This window comes from Procambarus clarkii, chromosome 71 (assembly GCF_040958095.1).
Source record: "Procambarus clarkii isolate CNS0578487 chromosome 71, FALCON_Pclarkii_2.0, whole genome shotgun sequence".
Lineage (NCBI taxonomy): Eukaryota > Metazoa > Arthropoda > Malacostraca > Decapoda > Cambaridae > Procambarus > Procambarus clarkii.
Genome location: NC_091220.1, coordinates 14,736,114 through 14,754,565, shown reverse-complemented (window position 1 = coordinate 14,754,565; position 18,452 = coordinate 14,736,114). Strand labels below are relative to the sequence as shown.

Sequence of the window (18,452 nt, the reverse complement as noted above, 5' to 3'; positions counted from 1 at the left end):
TTTGTGAATACACAACTGATTTTTCATTTAAACTGGGGGGGTTCCCTTCATTATAAGACATTAGCTAGCTCTAAATTTATTGATTTAATGTCAAGTACAGATGGTTCACTAACACTATGGCATAAGTATAAATAAATATTTAAACAAAATTTAGATGCATGTGCTGTCCATTATAAATTTTATACAAGGATACATTCCCAGACATCTTACACACAAGCACACCACTTGTATCTGTAAAGAATGTTTTGGAAAAAATGAAGCATTGAATATAATGAAATGTTTTATTTCTGGTTGGCCCCCAATGGCTACCTGTGCTTATTTTAGTACTGTACTACCTAGTTTAGTCCAACACACTAGACGTCTGAAACTCATCTGTCACCTACCAGGAGCCAGAATCAGAATCTGACTCACCATGAGGAGAGGGAAGCAGGTGATCAGAGATGAACCATTAAACTAGGGAAACCCACCAGAAAGCTTTGGTGCAATAAGCCGATCAAGACTAGGCAATACTGTAGACTAGGTGCCTGACAGCTGAGTGGACAGCGCTTCGGATCCAGAGTCCTGAGGTTCCGGGTTCGATCCCCGGTGGAGGCAGAAACAAATGGGCAGATTTTCTTTCACCCTGATGCCCCTGTTACCTAGCAGTAAATAGGTACCTGGAAGTTAGACAGCTGCAATGGGCTTCTTACTGGGAGTAACAAAAAGGAGACCTGGTTGAGGACCGGGCCGCGGGGATGCTAAGCCCTGAAATCATCTCAAGATAACCTCGAGATAGACTGCAATTGATGAGTCAAGAAGAACCAAGAGAGAGAGAGAAGTTAACATACGGATAAAAACTGACACAAAGGATAAATGCTGAGGAGATGAACAGGAGGAGAGACAGCTGAGCTACCACACAGCATCAGAACAAAGACACCAACGCAGGACCAACAAGTCCACCATCCGACTGACTGAAGAGTTAGGAAAGGACAAAGAAACCCCACACTTGAGAGCTGATGGAGTGCTTCAAACCATTGACATTAGGCACTTTGCTGAACCTCAGGAGGAGACAGAGCTTGGAAGGAAAAGGAAGGGAACTATGGAGAAACTGGTCACAGGAAAGATAAATCCATCACCCCCAGGCCAGATGAAAAGCACCCTCTTTGAACACTGCATGACCTAAAACAGAATCCCATAGAATGGAAGCTGCTGGGACCATGCAGAGGTAAACAGGCCTCCGTGTATGGCTGAAAAGTGTACAAAACCGGAGGAAGAAGGCCTTGTCCATCATCCATTTCACCGATATGGATGGAAAGGAGAGAATGAGAATAGTTCACAGGCGTCAAAAAGGAACAACACTAAGACCCAAGAAAGAGAAACAAAAAGCAAGAATACCTTTAGCAACCAGCTCCACAGGGAGGGAAAACAAGCCCTTCTCCCCGAAGAGGCACTATCCGAAAGATAACTAAGAGTACAGTATAGCCTTGTGGGAGATGGGCAGAATGAAGTAACACTGAGTGGACAGCACAACCACTTCACAATAGCATCCCTGGGATTAATTGCCATAGGAGGACAGAGATATTTGGGTACATTTTGGAAGTTAGACAACTGTTGTGGGTTGCATTTCGGGAAAGGTCACTAGTTGACCTAGGGACCCCACGATAAGCATTTACAGGATTCCTGTCCAAATATGGGAACCAAACTTTCATACCATAAAGGCTGAATGCTGCAGACTAAGACATCATAGGCACTGACTGATGTGGGAAGAGCTGGAGATGAATCCACAACAGAGGACTGACAACCTGTAACAGAAGAAGAGGGTGCCACAAAACTGACACAATCAAAAGTCAAAACAGATGACACAGAATCTACCTCGGGCAAATGGGGCATGCTCCACACGGAACTGGCTGCAGCCGAGTGGGAACGCAATGCAGGTAAAGGCAAGGCCACCCAAAAAGTAAATGAGACCACTCTACAACCAGCCATATTGAGGAGGCACAGGCATATCGGGTCCAACCAAGGAAGATAAATGAAGGCTGGCCTTAGACTTGGTCTTAGACCAGGCCCAGCCAGATCCTAGGAAGGCATCTAAGATCCTAAGATCTCATAGTTGAGCAAAACTCTAGAGCAGGCCAACTGGGAAAGGATTAGATCCCTAGCAACCACACAAAAGGGATCACTATGGGCCAAATGTTGCCAGTTGCTGAGATAGGAAAGAATACAAATCTCCCAAAGATGATGGACAACCATGCACGTTAGTCTGGGGAGTATTTGGGGTCCAGAAAAAGATTAAATGACAGAACCTAAAATTGGTACAAGAGGTGCCTCCCACAAAACCCTGAACACAAAAATTAAGAGGACATGCCAAAGGAACATAAGTATAAATACAGACGATGAGTCACAATAACATGGCTGAAGATATGATATCCAAACCACACATCAGAAAATGAAGAAACGACAACATTTTGGTTCGTCCTAGACCATTACCAAGTGGTGTAAGGATTACACAACTTGACAATGGTCCAGGACAGACCAAAAAGTTGTCATCTTAATTTTCTGATGTGTGGTTTGGACATCGTAAGTAAAAATGGAGCTTCAAAAGGCCTATTGGTCCATAGCACCCATTTACATCCACCTAAACTATTCATATATACTACAAGATGGGATACCCAGTGGTGCCTGGGTCTCCCTCCCACCTTCCCCCATCTTTCCCACCTCCCATGGGGTCTCATTCACCCCTCCCCCCCATCTCTCCCACCTCCCCTGGGTCTCACTCTCACCTCCCCCATGTCTCCCGTCTGCCCTCTCCACTTTTTCCTCTTCTCTCCTTCAATCTTCCCCTCTCCAACTTTCTTCCCTCTTTCCTTCCATTTGCCCCCCTCCCTCTCCTCTCTCCCTCCATCTCATTATGTAATGCTGTAACCCTGATGGAATTAACATTCATTGTTTTTTAGTAAACTATAAAAATGCACAGATAAACAACAGGAGTAAGTATAAAAACTATCTACTGAAAAGATATCCCTAATTTCATTTCAGATTTCATGAAAGCCACGGGGTCACTACAGATGTAGAATTTTATTAAAAAACGACACTTGGGCCAAACCCCAACTTGCCTATGGCACTCCCATACCTCCATATTTCATGTTGGAAAGCTGGGTGAGACTACCCACAAGTATTTGGTTTCCTACTTTAGACAGACACTGACAGACATTCTATTTTATAGATATGTTTAACCTATGCTTGAAAGAATCAAATGATCCCAAGTCTTTCATGTTATCCATTGATATGTTCCATAAATCACCCACTCTATTCCAAACCATTATTTACCCTAGGCCTTTCCTAAATCTCAACTTCTCTAGTTTATGTTCGTTGTTTTGTGTTGTAATTTATGTTGATACATTTAACACCTCATTAATATCCCCCTTTATTAATACCTCCAATATCCATTTGTATACTGGATATTCAATCATGTATATTCTTCATCAATTTAGTGGATGTAAATTAAGCTTTCTTGACCCTTCAACTGCACGACACGGTCAGGGATGTTCTTGCTAATTACTGTATCCATAAATTATGCAACATGGTCAGGGATGTTTTTACTGTTTAAGATTTAAAACTTCCACAGGTACAATAGGCTCACATCAGCTTCCTCAGGCAAACAGAAATTTTCTCCTCCATTTGGGGGAAAAAAATAAAAATCGTGACTGATGTGGGAAGAGCTGGAGATGAATCCACAACAGAGGATGTTGTGGATGGACCATTCTCAAGTTGATTGTCACAATCGACTTGAGAATGGTCCAGGGCGGACCGAAACGTCGTCGTCCCTTCACCTTCTAGTGTTTGGTCTGGTCAACATACTTCAGCCACGTTATTGTGACTCATCGCCTGCACGTTGTGGATTCAGGACCTCTGGACCTCTTCTGGGCATGAGAGCCTGGCATACAGCCTCAGCAATACCATGCAGCTCATGCCCACAACATCATTTGATAATGATGAAATGAATAAGTAACTGCGCTTAACGGTGATAGCATCATCAAAAATCTTGACTGATAAAAGATTATGTATAAGGTTCAGAGATCAGTGAACCCAATGGTGGTTACAATGTCCACAGGTTTATATAATGCTGCATCAACCCATGTGGTTTTTATGCTGACACTTGGTTCATCAGCTTCCAGATTTTTCTTTATTGGCAAAAACAAAAGCAAAATTATGTATATATGTATTTTTATGCTGACACGGTCTAATGCTGGTGAATTGTTGATTTCTTCAATTATCTGTTCATCATATGCTGTTATATGTGGCCTTTCTCTCTGTGCCACTACTCTCAGGGGTCCTCATCATAAAGAATGATGAGTATTCTCAGGGAGTTCTCATCACTCCCCTTCTGATATCCTGTTCCTTAACTTTCAGACTATGTACCCAAGTACTAAGGCCCATCTCAGTCAACTTCTTCTGTAGATTTATAATAATAATTTGTTTTGTTGGGACAGGTAGCCTGTGTATATCTATATGTTAGAATTACATCAAGGTCCCCCCCAAGGTCAATCTACTGGCCTTCCCGAAGATGCAACCTCACAATTGTTGACTAACTCCCAGGTACCTATTTACTACTAGGCGAACAGAGGTATTTGGTGAAAGGAAACGTGCCAAACCATTTCTGTCCTGACCGGGATGCCTGATTATGAATCGAGAACGAACCTAACTGTACCAGCTAGGCGTTAATCCTTTGATCCATGATCTGCAAAAGAAATGTCCAAACCCCCAGGCCTGGGTTTTGGAGCATGGGGCCACATCCACATTTGGCACTACTGTACTTCTCTACCATCTCCATCTTTCAAGTTGTTGTGTAGTGAGTCACTTCTCCTCGCACTAATCTACCTTCTAATAGGAAGTCAGACCCTCGAGTGTCTTCTCTCCAGGAAAGTGGTTCTTTTCCATATCTGTGTTTGCTTCAGGACCCATTTATGATCATGGTAAGTGCTCCATTTTTCTGTATCATTATTTAGTTTCTTTTCAGCTACCCCTATTAATTCATGCTTAAGGGAGTGACCAACATGGCATTAAGACCTGTATAAATGAAATGCTCCTTAATGAGTCAGTTCATCAGTCACTCGTGGGCCTTCCCAAACTTACTCTTTACAAATTTTGGGGAATGCCTTGAGTATGAAAAGGAAGGCATGATCACCAGTTGGGGCCGTTTACATGTTCTGCGCTTCAATCTGGTGGTAAGAATGGTGATAGATATATCACCATTGATACAGTTTGTATCAATAAATGTTTGTATCATTTATCTGGTACTTTGGTAATTGTTTTTCTGGTACCGATTTGGTAATCGGTAATTGGTTTATCTGGTAATTTGGTAATTGGTTTGGTAATTGTAAAGCAGAGCTTTACATATTTCCTTAACTTCAAGTATTGCTTTGATTAAGTTTTGTTGAATGCAGAGGAAAACACCTTGTGAAGATTATTCTGGACCAGAGAATTCTCTAGTATCCGTCTTCTTTTGTGGTTAGTGAAGACGTTTGCAAAGATCCTGCTGATTTTTGAGAAGTTAAGGCCATTGTGATCCTGGTTCAAGGCAGCAAGACACGCTGGGTAAGTGGCACTTGCTTAAGGAACTGATTGAGGGGGACCGACTCAAGAAGGAACATTTCATCTACCATATGTTCGGCCTAATACCTAATATCTAATGTGTTTATAGTTCAAGTGAATCGTTTCTGCTTGGTAACCTCTGCATTTTGATTTAACATTCATTTAATTCCTCTACTGTATTTCTACATGCATATTTTTATCTACGTTTCCTACTTTCTTGATGATATCCCAATACTTGTACTATAATGATAATCTCTGCCTTGCTATAATTTTCTCAACTATTTAAAACTTTCGCCAAAGATAATTTAATAGCTGCTGCATCATTCAAATTCTGGTTCACCTTAAACAATTTACTAATAATTTAGTGTATGCATGTATAAAAATTTATTCAGCCATATCCATACCTTAGTGTACTCTATTACTTTTATAAGAAACTAAAATCTTTCAATAGCTGCTTCTTATTGTTTTTATATATCCATTTTCAACATTTTGTAAGGTTTCCCTATTTCTTTTAAATGCAGTAAGGTACACCGTAAGCAAGTTCAGGATACGGGAATGATTCTTCATGTAGACGACTACACAAATATTAATCGACTACACAAACATTAATAAAGATTTCAGTCTATCTCGTTATAACGAATAAAATCCTTACAACATTTCAATCATTTGTACAGCAATAGGTAAATAGGCCATAGTGTTACACCTAGCTCTGACCTGACCTGTTGTTTTGATTAAAATCTAAGCGAATAGCAAGAAAGGATAATCTTATCCCAATCACTATCAAATTTCATCAATGTTTGTATTGTAGCTGCACCATCTACAGGTCAAGTGGCAAGAATTTAGTTGTTAAGAGCAACATGCAGGCCATAATTTATTATGATGTATTTCGAGTGTATGAAGAAAGTGTAATTAATTGCTTATCGATAGTAAAAACTGAAGGGATGTGCCTATACAAAATACTATATGAAATCATTAAGGAAAATGCTATGCATGGAATTGTAGATGATAAAAGTTTATCGCACTGTTCACTACAAGAGGTTTATACACAATAACTAATTACTTTGTGCTGCAAATACGCTATGAAGTGGCTAAACACGAAGCCCTGAACAGACTGCAGCAAGGAATCATGTGTTGTGCGTAGACAAGCAAAAGTTGCAAATGCAGCACAAAAAAAAAAAAATACCTACGAGAATTAACTAGTACCTCTATCTGTTGGAAACTGTTGGACATCATAGCTATGAGCATATTAATAAGAACAATGATGGACATGACGTGGTAGGCCATGAAGAGGCCCTGCCCCACAGTCTCTATGAACCCATGCTCCTCCTCAAGGTCCGTACTCTTGGGAGAACTGATACCAAACAGGGACCAAAACAGCGTTGCAAATGTCACGTCCAACCTAGAAAACACAGAGGGTAATCATAGAACAAAAAAAAAAGTTTTTTCCACATGCCATCACAGAAAATAAACAGGACTTGAGAGACATTCCGAAGGGAAACTGGAATACAAGATACAGTACTGGAAGAAGAGCCACAGCTGTAAAAGGAGGTCAATTATTAATATAAAGGTATAGGTGAGAATCAAGTCATTTATTGATACAGGAGAAGGGAAGACTGTGCAATACAAGTGGATCAGAAAAAAAAAAGAAATATAGAAGATCCAGTTTAGTGTGAATATAAAAACATTCATAGCAAAATTGTTATTTAATTAGCTTAAAAAACTAGATGCTTACATAAATATATTCAGAGCACTTCAAAATAAATACAAACAATTTGGAAAGTAAGTCTTCAGCATCAATATCACAAAACAATAAATGAAGCAGAGATTAAATAAAACTACTACAGTGTCATCCCTTTGTATGACGCGAGCATCACATCATTCAAAATAACAGCTCGGGTAGATAACCAATTGTCATAAGCTTGTCTGCATAGGCAGTTGATAGCAATGCAACAGTAATAAACATCACATAATAGGAACCATTGTGAGAAAGGGGCAAGTTCCCAAGATTTTTTTAGTATCGGATATTATTTATTTTATTTGAAACAAAACAAAAATCAACTCTGCAACAGCTTACAAACAACTAACCATCCCAGTGGCATCAGCAACAAGGATGAAACACATGCCACTCCACAAGTGATGATGATCATCATAACAAAACCTTAAAAGTTACATCCAATTCAGTGGGTCAAGGCTGCAGTAGCGGCACAGGAGCTCCAGCCACCTTGTTTACCTCCACGATCTGGAAAGAACGACTCATCATGGCAATGAGCATGTTGACCATCACTGTGATGGCCATGATGAGGTACGCTCCAAGCAGTGAGTGGCCGACGATGTCCGTGAAGAGTTGGTCCTTGCGATTTGACAGTTGCTTCAGGGGGATAACACCGAAGAGGGACCAGAGGAGGGCGGTGTAAGACTTGTCGATCCTAGAGTGCGGTGGAGGAGGTGTCAGGGTCAGTGAGACACGGCCATATGTATGTATAGGTGTATGTATGTATGTATGTGTATGTAATTACCTAAGTGTAATTACATGTGTATGTGTGTGTGAGTGTGTGTAATTACCTAGGTGTAGTTACAGGATGGGAGCTACGCTTGTTGTGTCCCGTCTTCCCAGCACTCTTTGTCATATAACTCTTTGAAACTTTTAAACTTTGTGTGTGTGAGTGTGTGTGTGTGTGAGGTGCACACGAGAATAAATTCTGAAGTATACAAAAGGGTTCAGTTATTATGGCTGTAAAAGGTTTTAAAATTAAACCTTGCACATTATCACCATGGAGCCTGGACAATGGGTAGTGATGTAATAAATATCCAAGGAGTAATGCTGGAAAATTTGGGTGAAGCTGTTTTAGGACGAGGAAGTAGTATTGCTTGTAATTCAAGAACAATTACACTATGTTGTTATAAAATAAACATTAAAAACTAACCAGTTAAAGAGTAAGATTACTGTAGTAGTGGTTGTATGTTTTGTGCTTACATTTCATACTTGAGTTTAGAAATTACTTTTTACCCAGCTACACTTCATCAAAGTTTAGTGTTTTGAGGTGGTACACATCTTAACATGATCAATAGCAGTAGTCTTCTATATTAAAACAAAATCTTACTCAGAGGTGCATAATGATTAAATCACAGATGTTATAAGGCGAAAGCTGTGAAAGTAAGATATTATAACTGAGAAACAGTGTAGTAACAGCTTAAAGCCTGCCATCTTCTCCTTATAATCAAGAAGATGGGTTGTGAGAAGACCTGCAAGAAAAATATAACACTCCCAATATAAACAAAAAATATCGAGTGTAATTAGAAAGTACGGCTTTGCACAGATCAATTAAATGATAAATAATAGAGCAAGGGTCCATGTTTTTGTAATTCACTTGCCTGTGTTACTAGCAGGTGTGATGGTTGACACTGCAAAGAACTAGAATTGCATTACAACATTTGGGGAAGCAGAAAAATTATCGGAAATTATCTTTGAATTATTACAGTATTGCATATTTTCTGGCAATGGTGTTCTGCATCTTTGTTACATTCCACCTGCCATTCAAGTTTCATGAGTACATTATCAAATATATGAAGGGAAAGCAAAAGTGAAAAAAATACAATTTCTGAAATACTGTTATCACAAGTCAAGCCTGGCCTCAGGCCAGGCTCAGGGAATAGAAGAACTCCCAGGTAACATTATAATACAAAGGAAATGCAAAGTTTCAGGGGCACGTCTTGCGTAAACACTGCTACACAAACCTAGAGCTGTCACCTTAGCCTATAAACATTAGTGCACATATATGGGGTATTACAAAAATATGGATTATTATAATCTCAGTGTACTATACAATATAACTCAAATAATTATTTCCTGCACACTATACACAACTGTACACAATATAGAGATTACTTAAAAGTTATGAATAGAGACTGACATGCGTAAGTTGAAAAGTTATAATTGGTCAAACTATATTAGTAAAATCTTAGCCAGTATAATGTGTTTATCATGTAATACTGTACTAAATACATAACACTTGCTTTCTGTATAGGAGTTCTGGTATTATTTCTCCTTGTAACATGATGAGCATTTTTAGAAAATAACCATTCATCCTAGCATGCTATAGATCTATTTCACAAGCTCATCATACCTCATCACGCTGGAATCATCTATCTATCTATATGTCAGATGTGATACCACTGACAGGACCTCTCATGCCCTCAGAGTGACTTAAATCAGAAAAACCTTTAAGCATCACATTACTGATATAGTCTTTATTTTGGAACCATCACAAATATGCTGTATGCAATCCTTCACTTCTTCTTCCTTACCATGAGGAAAAATGTGGCGCCACAAGGTCACTTCCCCGTCAATCCAGCCCCTCTGAATTACTTTTGTCCAGGCCTGCCATCACACACACACACACACACACACACACACATACATACAAGATATCTAGACCACTGTATCGTACTTCTTTTGACCCACTCAGTTACTTCATGCTTCTTATCTCTGGTCTTTGCCATCCTAGTTTCTTATTATTCCCTCCTTTCATTGTTGTGGAGTGAGTGTAAGAAATAATAGTTTATAATGTGCTTCATATATGAATATATTTATGGTAAGCTGGATGAATATATGCCGAAAAGTCTATGCTGAAAGAGCACACACAATGATAGCATTACTGTATAATGTAAATGTTTGGTTCTACATATTAATTAATTTTGACATCCAGAAATGCTGTTGAATCAATTTTTTGTTTTCTTTCTATATCTAGAATCATGCTACTTTGAGAGCTAAAATCTACTCAGGAAGTTGAGAATATTTGCATCTGATCCTATATTTGATACCATACAGGAACTTTGAAGAAATAGGCTAAAGTTTGTACAGGTTATAACTATTTCTAAGATATATACAGTATAAAAACTTGGAGCCAAAATCTCAATGTCATTAACCTGTTCTGGTGTGGGATGAACCCTAATTGAACATACCTGTCAATGTTCAAGCTGTGCTGCATGGAGTCTTTGTAAGAAATAAATTTCAATATGACTAAACTAATATTGTGCTTAATATATAAATACTGGATTTATGGCAGGATGGGAGGAGAGAATATGGCAGGTGTACTACGGTGTTTAAATATAGAAACTTTTAGTAGCGTACTGTAGGCCTAACCCAACAGTGAAGCTTGTGTGGATAGGACACCGGTGAAGGAAATAATGTCAGTTGCAATGGCTCAAGTAACTAGTCAGGTTCCATTTATAGATCAATTTTGGCCTAAACTGAAGTTTGCATTATTAGAAATGTAAATAACTATCACGTTTTAAAATGGTCCTCTTTCATAGTATAGCATATCCTCTTGACTTTTTTTTTTTTTAAAGAATATTCCAAGAAAGGTTTTCCTTAAAATCTATAATCAAAACAAGCTCTTAATCACAGAATTGTATAAGTGAATTGCCCAACTAAATTTCAGCCCATCCTCCAATATTGATACTACTGTACTTATAGCAACAGTTTGGTCAAATATACAAAAGTAGACTGTTAGATCACAAAAAAAACATCACTGAATGTAATGAAATGCCATTTTCTGGGTGAGCCCCAGAGGCTCCCTAGAGCTATGGGACTAATGTGTGATATATTAGACCGGGGCATTAGTCTATGTAGTTCAACCTACCGGGGACCACGAGCCAGAACCTGGCCCCCTCAAAGTGGTTTCATTGAGCAATGGCCCTGGAAAACCCCTTCTGGAGTTTTCCGCCCTCCCCTCCCCTCCCCTCCTTTCCCCGTGCCACCTACCCTGCACTCCAGTTCGGAAGCTAGGCATCAAACAATGTGAAATACAGCTGACCGGAGGAAAGGAGGGTTGCCAGGGAGCCTCCAGGGCTCACCCAGAAAATGGCATTTACCAGCAATGTGAGGTAAAATTCCTGTAGTCTCTCCTTGTAGCTCATACCCCTCAGTTTGGGTATTAGTCTGGTGGCAAACCTTTGAACCTTCTCCAGTTTAGTCTTATGCTTAACAAGATATGGACTCCATGCTGGAGCTGCATACTCCAGGATTGGTCTGACATATATGGTATACAAAGTTCTGAATGATTCCTTGCACAAGTTTCTAAAGGCTGTTCTTATATAGGCCAACCTGGCATATTCCGCTGATGTTATCTTCTTCATATGGGCTTCAGGAGACAGGTGTCGCATGATATCAACACCCCAGGGCTTTCTCTCTCTCTCTCTGATTCTTGAATTTCATCTCTCAAATGATAACTTGTATCTAGCCTCCTGCTCCCTACACCTATCTTCATTACATTACATTTGCTTGGGTCAAACTCTAACACCGACTTGTTGGACCATTCCTTCAGTTAGTTTAGGTCATCTTGTAGCCTCATATCATGTTCCTTTGTCTTAATCCTCCTCATAATTTTTGCATCATCAGCAAACATGGAGAGAACCGAGTCTATTTCCTCTGGGAGATCCTTTACATATACTGTATCAGAAACAGTAGAGGTCCAAGAACTGATTCCTGAGGGACTCCACTGGTGACGTCTCACCCCTCACAGTGACTCGCTGTCTTCTGTTGCGTAGGTACTCCCTTTTTCAGTGGAGTACCTTTCCTTTCACTCCTGCCTGCACCTCTAGTTTGTGCACTAGTCTTTTATGTGGCACTGTGTCAAAGGATTTTTGGCAATCCAAAAATATGCAGCGAGTGTGTGCGTGTGGGGGGAGGGGAGGGGGTGCTCTCTCAGTGTAAGTAAGAACAGGGAGCCAGCATTTGGCCCCACCAGAAAATAAATATCGTAAATATAAATGTAGAATTGTTACTTTACAGTGTTCACTTAATGTGGGTAAATATAAATAATTAGTAAAATTACCTGCAGAATTATGACTGGCTGAATTTTGCCTCTAGCTGATATTATTTCCTTGGTTTAGGTCATTTGAGATGGTGGCTCAAAGGTAAATTCAGGTCATATTTAGCGAATATTGGAATTAAATCCAAATTGAAGGTTATATTTAAAACTGACTGGTTACAGTTAGTTGAGAGAAAAAACTGGCTAAAGTTCATCTTGTTGTCCTTTTGTGTATTAATGGCAAGCATAGCACATAACTACTGAAGCAGGAAGCCTGTTTGTAGGAACTATAGGGAGGGGTAGAAGCAGGTCTCCAGGCTGACTTGTGTGTATATAGCATCAACTTATTGCAACGGTTGAGGTAAGTCTTTAACGGAAATTTGGTATGGATGATATTTCTCGTGGGCTTTTACAGGCAGCTTTTATTCATTATTCTTATGGACTAAAGTTAAAATGACTTTTAAAGGCAGTGTAAATATCAGTTTTAAACATTTCCTTTGAAAGTACAGTAGAAGATATTTAAGGCCACTAAAGGTGACTTAAGAATTATGCTTTAAAATGAGCTTTTATGAATCCTTGAAGAATGGTTTTAAGGATCTTTTTTTTCCAAGGTGATCAAGTGGAACTTTATAGTACTGCACTCTTTTACAGGGTAATCAAGTTGAGCTGTTAGAATAACCCTCTTCAAAATGTCCATCAGGAGAGACTGCTTGAGAATGACTTAGAGGAGACAATTCCACACTAACTACCATGAAGACATGTTTCACCTTTAAAGGTGGCCATTACATGCAGCTTTATTTTAGGGAAATGGTGAAAGATGACTTCGAGATATGAACAAGTCTAAACTTTAAGAGGAAACGTGTAAATGTTACCTCTAAGAATGGCCAGTGATTTGTTACCTTAATAAGGGGGACTGAATGTAATTATCATTAATGATGATCAGTAAGGTACAACCTTTAAAAGGGGGAATATTAAGATTTCCTCTAAGGATACCCATTGAGTCTATCCTCGAAGGGAAACACTCAAGGGTGGCCTGATCAGCGAGTGCAACCTTTAGGGGCAACAGATAAAGGTGATTTGGAAGGATGGCACCAACAAGTGTCACTCACGTCTTGAAGCCGCCTTTGTACTCGCCACCATCACTGCGCACGAGAAATACAAGCATTAATAAATTAAATTGATTCAATAAATCATAGTGGATCAGTAGCTCAAGATGCAAATCTCGTTCAAAATGAATTACTGTACAGTGAATTCAAGATACAAATGTGCTTCAAAATGAATTACTGTACTCTAAAGTGAATCCCAAATTCAAAGCAAACCAATTAATAGAAATGAATTAATATGGCTCATAGGAGAAAGCTTATCAACAATCCACAGTTGAGGAAGAACCATAGACATTCAATAGACAGTCAGAATGACTTAATTCGTGAAAATGTGTTGGTGAATCTCGATGGTAACTGGCCTGAATTATAAGCAATCAAGGCGAGTCAAAATTATAAAACTGTTCATCAAATGTCAATAAACACCAACGTATCATTATTGTTTTAAATGATCAGTAGCATCATGTGGAATGATAATTGTGAGCAGATGGACCAAAATGAATTATTGTTTTGAAATAACGAACAGATATACATCAAAGGTTATGATGACAACACTGGATCTGTGGGTAGAAGATGAGTAATGAGTAAAACTGCATACTGTATGTGGATCCTAGTGAACCAAGAGATCATGCTGCATCTGTGGAGTATAGTGAATCAGTGGATAAAACTAGTTTATTAGATCAAATTAGATCCCATGAGCACCTGCAGATGAACTGGTGAAACTGGAACTGCTGAGAATCAAGTAGAACAACGGAGTTATGGTAAATCACTGAAAGGTGTGACATACGTAAAGGACTTGATCTTAGCCTCTTATACAAACAGATCTTAGCAGATCTTATACAAACATTAGATCTGTTTGTACAAGATCTTAGCAGATCTTATACAAACAGCAGGATCTTAGCATCTTATACAAACATTTGTATTCCGTATATATATCTCTGTTATCCTGAAAGTAGACCATTGACATATACAATGAACATTATGGGTGATGGGTCTGAGCCTTGTGGATGCCAGCTAGTGGTATCTCCTCAGTCCAATTACTGTTCTCTTAATCACGTTACTGCTTTCATCTTGCTATTTGCTAGAAAGTTTTTATTCACACTATTGGTCTCTCTATCACTCCTAAAATATACTCTAGCTGTTAAAACGATACATGTATCTTGTGTGGGACACTATCAATACCTTTCTGAAGTTCAGAAAGATGCAATCTACCCAGCCATCTCTGTCATGAAATATTTTTGTCATTATTGTAGAAACTGATGCCAATTTGGCACACACAAGATCTTTCAGTCTTAAAGCTAAATTGTCTGTTTATCTTGAGATGATTTCGAGGCTTAGCGTCCTCGCGGCCCGGTCCTCGACCAGGCCTCCTTTTTGTTACACATCCCCAAGAAGCAGCCCATAGCAACGGTCTAACTCCCAGGTACCTATTTACTGCTAGGTGAACAGAGGCATCAGGATGAAAGAAACTGCTCATTTGTTTCCACCTCTGCTGGGAATCAAACCCTGAACCTTAGGACTACAAATCCCGAGTGCTGTCCACTCAGCAGCCATGCCCCCCCCTGAATGAAAAGATGTTTGACCCCTCTGGTTTGAAAAATTGTGTTTTTATAGATAATCCACCCCACTTAATTTTAATTGCATTTCCTAGTGGTATGGCTTAAGCTCTGCATTCTATGTCTCATATTCCTCCTGTCACTATTGTCAGCTTCAAGCTCAATAAGCCCCAATGCAGGATAATAAAAAACAACTATTTTTGCACCTACGTATCTAGGTTAGCTTAGCATTTTAAAAGCACCGAATCACCTTCTGTGGTTGATTGTTCAATAAACCCTTGAACTATATGTTTAACACATCTCTAACCCTGTCCATGGAAGACAGAAGAAAATGTATATATGTTGATTAGCATTGTAACTGTGTGGCCACGTCTGTGGTAGAAAATAATAATAAGAAAAAACCCTACAGGAGTAATACCCATAGAATTACCTACCCGCTGATGGCATAAATGCCCAGACAAGACACCAGTTTAAAATTCAGCTGGAAAAATACTTGGAAATTAAGGTAGGGACCTTTGACAAGATGCTAGTTTCCTGTCATCTTCAAGGTTACTGAGATAATGGCCCTCAGTCTTTGAACTTTGATTTCACATGCAAAATTAAACCCAGAATACACTGGGTCCTTTCTTACATTTGTCGGTTATTTCTTCCTAAAAATCTTGTTCCTTTTATATTTTCATGTAGTGGTTTTGAGCATGTGTGAAATTCTGAGATATGTACAAGTTAGATCTATTCCTACAATTGGTCCATTTTTTCCTATTCAAATCCCAAGCTCTCTCACAACTTCTGTTGTAATTTTCCTGCTTTCCAGTCCCATATCAATTTTTGTTTGTTACATATTTTTGACAGAATTTTGCATGCAACTCATGTACATCTTTACTGGAAAGCAAAGTATCCCAATCAAAACTAATAAGGAACTCACTCAATCTTCATCATGTCTTTCTTTTTCTTTTGAATCAAGAAATTCAAATTTCTGAAATGTCTGAAGAATCAAGAAATTCACATTTCTTGATTCCTGCCCTTGTTCCACTCACCATTATGTAATACTGAATCACATAAGTAATTTTGAAGAGAACATGATCACTTTCTAACATAGGCAGGTACTCAAAACCGGATTTTATTTTTTTCTGTCTTGATGAAAAAGAAATACAGCTTTGAGGAGCAATGCTGTATTTACAGCAAATACAGCAGTGCTGTATTTACAAATACGGCATTGTAAAACTTCATGTTTTACTCATGTGGCCGGTTAATGTGCTAATCCATACATGCATCCAGTTCGTGTTGTATCATAAGCCTCCAAATCATTTAGATTTAATATTAACATCCCCCAACATCAATAATATGGCTATCAATATGACTATCCTTTTGTGCCTTTTGAACACTGCTCATTCAGCCCGTCCTCTCAAGCATTCCCAACGTCACTAAACTGATGTACTAAATTGCCTGAACCTAACTTAACCGAGGACCCACGAATAGTAAACGGGACATCATGTCAATTTTGCGAGCTGCTATGATTTTTAGCAAATTACGGTAGTTTTTGGCATAGGTGGACTTATACATTAAAATGTGATGTACTATTCTAGAGGACAGGTTGGCTCATTAATATGACAAGCAATTCTAATTTTGTATCAGATTTCTCTCATTTTCTCTCAAAAACTGCAGCAAGTGGTTATCATTTATTCATTATTACTCTATTTGATGCAGATGAAGAGTCATAATAACGTGGCTGAAAAATGTTGACCAAAACCTCACACTAGAAATGGAAGAGACGACGACGTTTCGGTCCGTCCTGGACCATTATCAAGTTGATTGTCTTGCTAATGTCTAATAATCAACTTGATAATGGTCCAGGACGGACCGAAACGTCGTTGTCTCTTCCATTTCTAGTGCGGTTTGGTCAATTCTACTTGATGTTCCAAGCATCGGAATCAACCAAAGCAGAAATGCATGCAAATTATGAGTTCTAAACTGTTGAATGACCTCCCAAATGCAATAAAATGTTGTCAAAATGTGGCTATCAGCAATATTGTCACTGCTTATGCAAGAGAAAAATAGATACATTTGCATGCAAAAACTAAGGGAGGTGGCTGGATCACGTGTCTTTCTACACTGAGATGTGAGGGTTGCTGACACGGTGATATGGGAGAAGAGGACACGCATGCTCGCCGTAAGATGTTTTAAGTTTGCCACTTCACATATTAGTTTACCTATGCACAATTCATGTTGAATAACTATTGAATTTTGTTGGAGGAATACTGTGTATACAGTATAAACAGCGTTAGCAGGGCTGTTTATAATGACGTCCAGCCCTGCTCTTGCGCTCCCCACATTCCATGCCATTGATGAACCTTGCAAGTTATATCCCCTGTATTTTCAGCTTTTGTTGTCTTCTCCCACATTGTTTAGGCGAGAGCTGTAAGCCAATCAGGCTTCGAGTCTCACACTTCAATCAAGATGAGGAGGAAGTACTGGATGTTAATTCAACAGATTAAAATGTAAATACAGTATGACAAAATCCTTGGGGTAAGGAAGGCATCTCACCAGTTGATTCAACCCACTCTTTTGTTTAGATAGTAGCTTTTGTTACTATGTGTACCATAGTACAGTACAAAGATTGCCATTCTAAGCAATTAGATGGTAGAACTTTGTACTATTCATTTTATAAGAGTCAGAAAAATTAAGCTAAAAAACAAACTTAAATATTCCTAGGCCTAGTATAGCATACATATGTATTATATTAGGCCTCAGAAATTGTGTATTAGGCCTAGGAAGGGTAGGTTAGTTTAGCTTGTACAGTATTTGCAACATAGGTAGAAAATAGTTTTTCAGTTTGTCCAATTCAATAGTGCCGATTTCTACTTTTTAGTTTTGTTGTACATTGGTACATGTACTATGGTCCTCATCATTACTATAAGTACCATCAAAGCAGGAGGATGGCTCAATTATTGCACTGTAAGGTCCAGGAGCTGAAGCTTATTCCCTTGAAAAACAATTAGAAAAACAGCATACTGTACTGTACTTATATTCCTGTAAATGTTTCACAATTATACATATCCAACATACTTCCAAACTCTAATGATTCACACATCATCACCTACGTAAAACGTCTTATGAACTACTCCATAACTTCTACACAAGCTGCTTCATACTGCACACTACCACCACTACACAAGCAGCTCCATACTTCACACTACCACCACTACACAAGCTGCTCCATACTTCACACTACTCTACCACAACTACTCAAGTACAAGAATGTAACAACTCTTGTATATATCTCAAAAAAAAAAAAAAAAAAAAGTGGCTCCATACTGCACACTACCACCACTACACAAGCAGCTCCATACTTCACACTACTCTACCACAACTACTCAAGTGGCTCCATACTTCACACTACCACCACTACACAAGCA

The 18,452-nt window shown here is 38.9% G+C and overlaps 1 protein-coding gene across 3 annotated transcripts in view; it reads right to left on the bottom strand.

Moving 5' to 3' along the window:
- Window positions 1-18,452, bottom strand: part of LOC123745556 (transient-receptor-potential-like protein) — a 129,076-nt gene that overhangs the window by 27,979 nt on the left and 82,645 nt on the right. For 2 of the 3 annotated variants that reach the window (XM_069312053.1, XM_069312055.1), the window contains exons 13-14: window positions 13,493-13,525; window positions 6,775-6,970 (exon numbers count right to left, since the gene is read on the bottom strand). In XM_069312053.1, the coding sequence (XP_069168154.1) occupies window positions 6,775-6,970; window positions 13,493-13,525 (229 nt within the window). The remainder of the gene's footprint in view (window positions 1-6,774; window positions 6,971-13,492; window positions 13,526-18,452) is intronic. The other variant, XM_069312054.1, reaches the window with a different exon arrangement.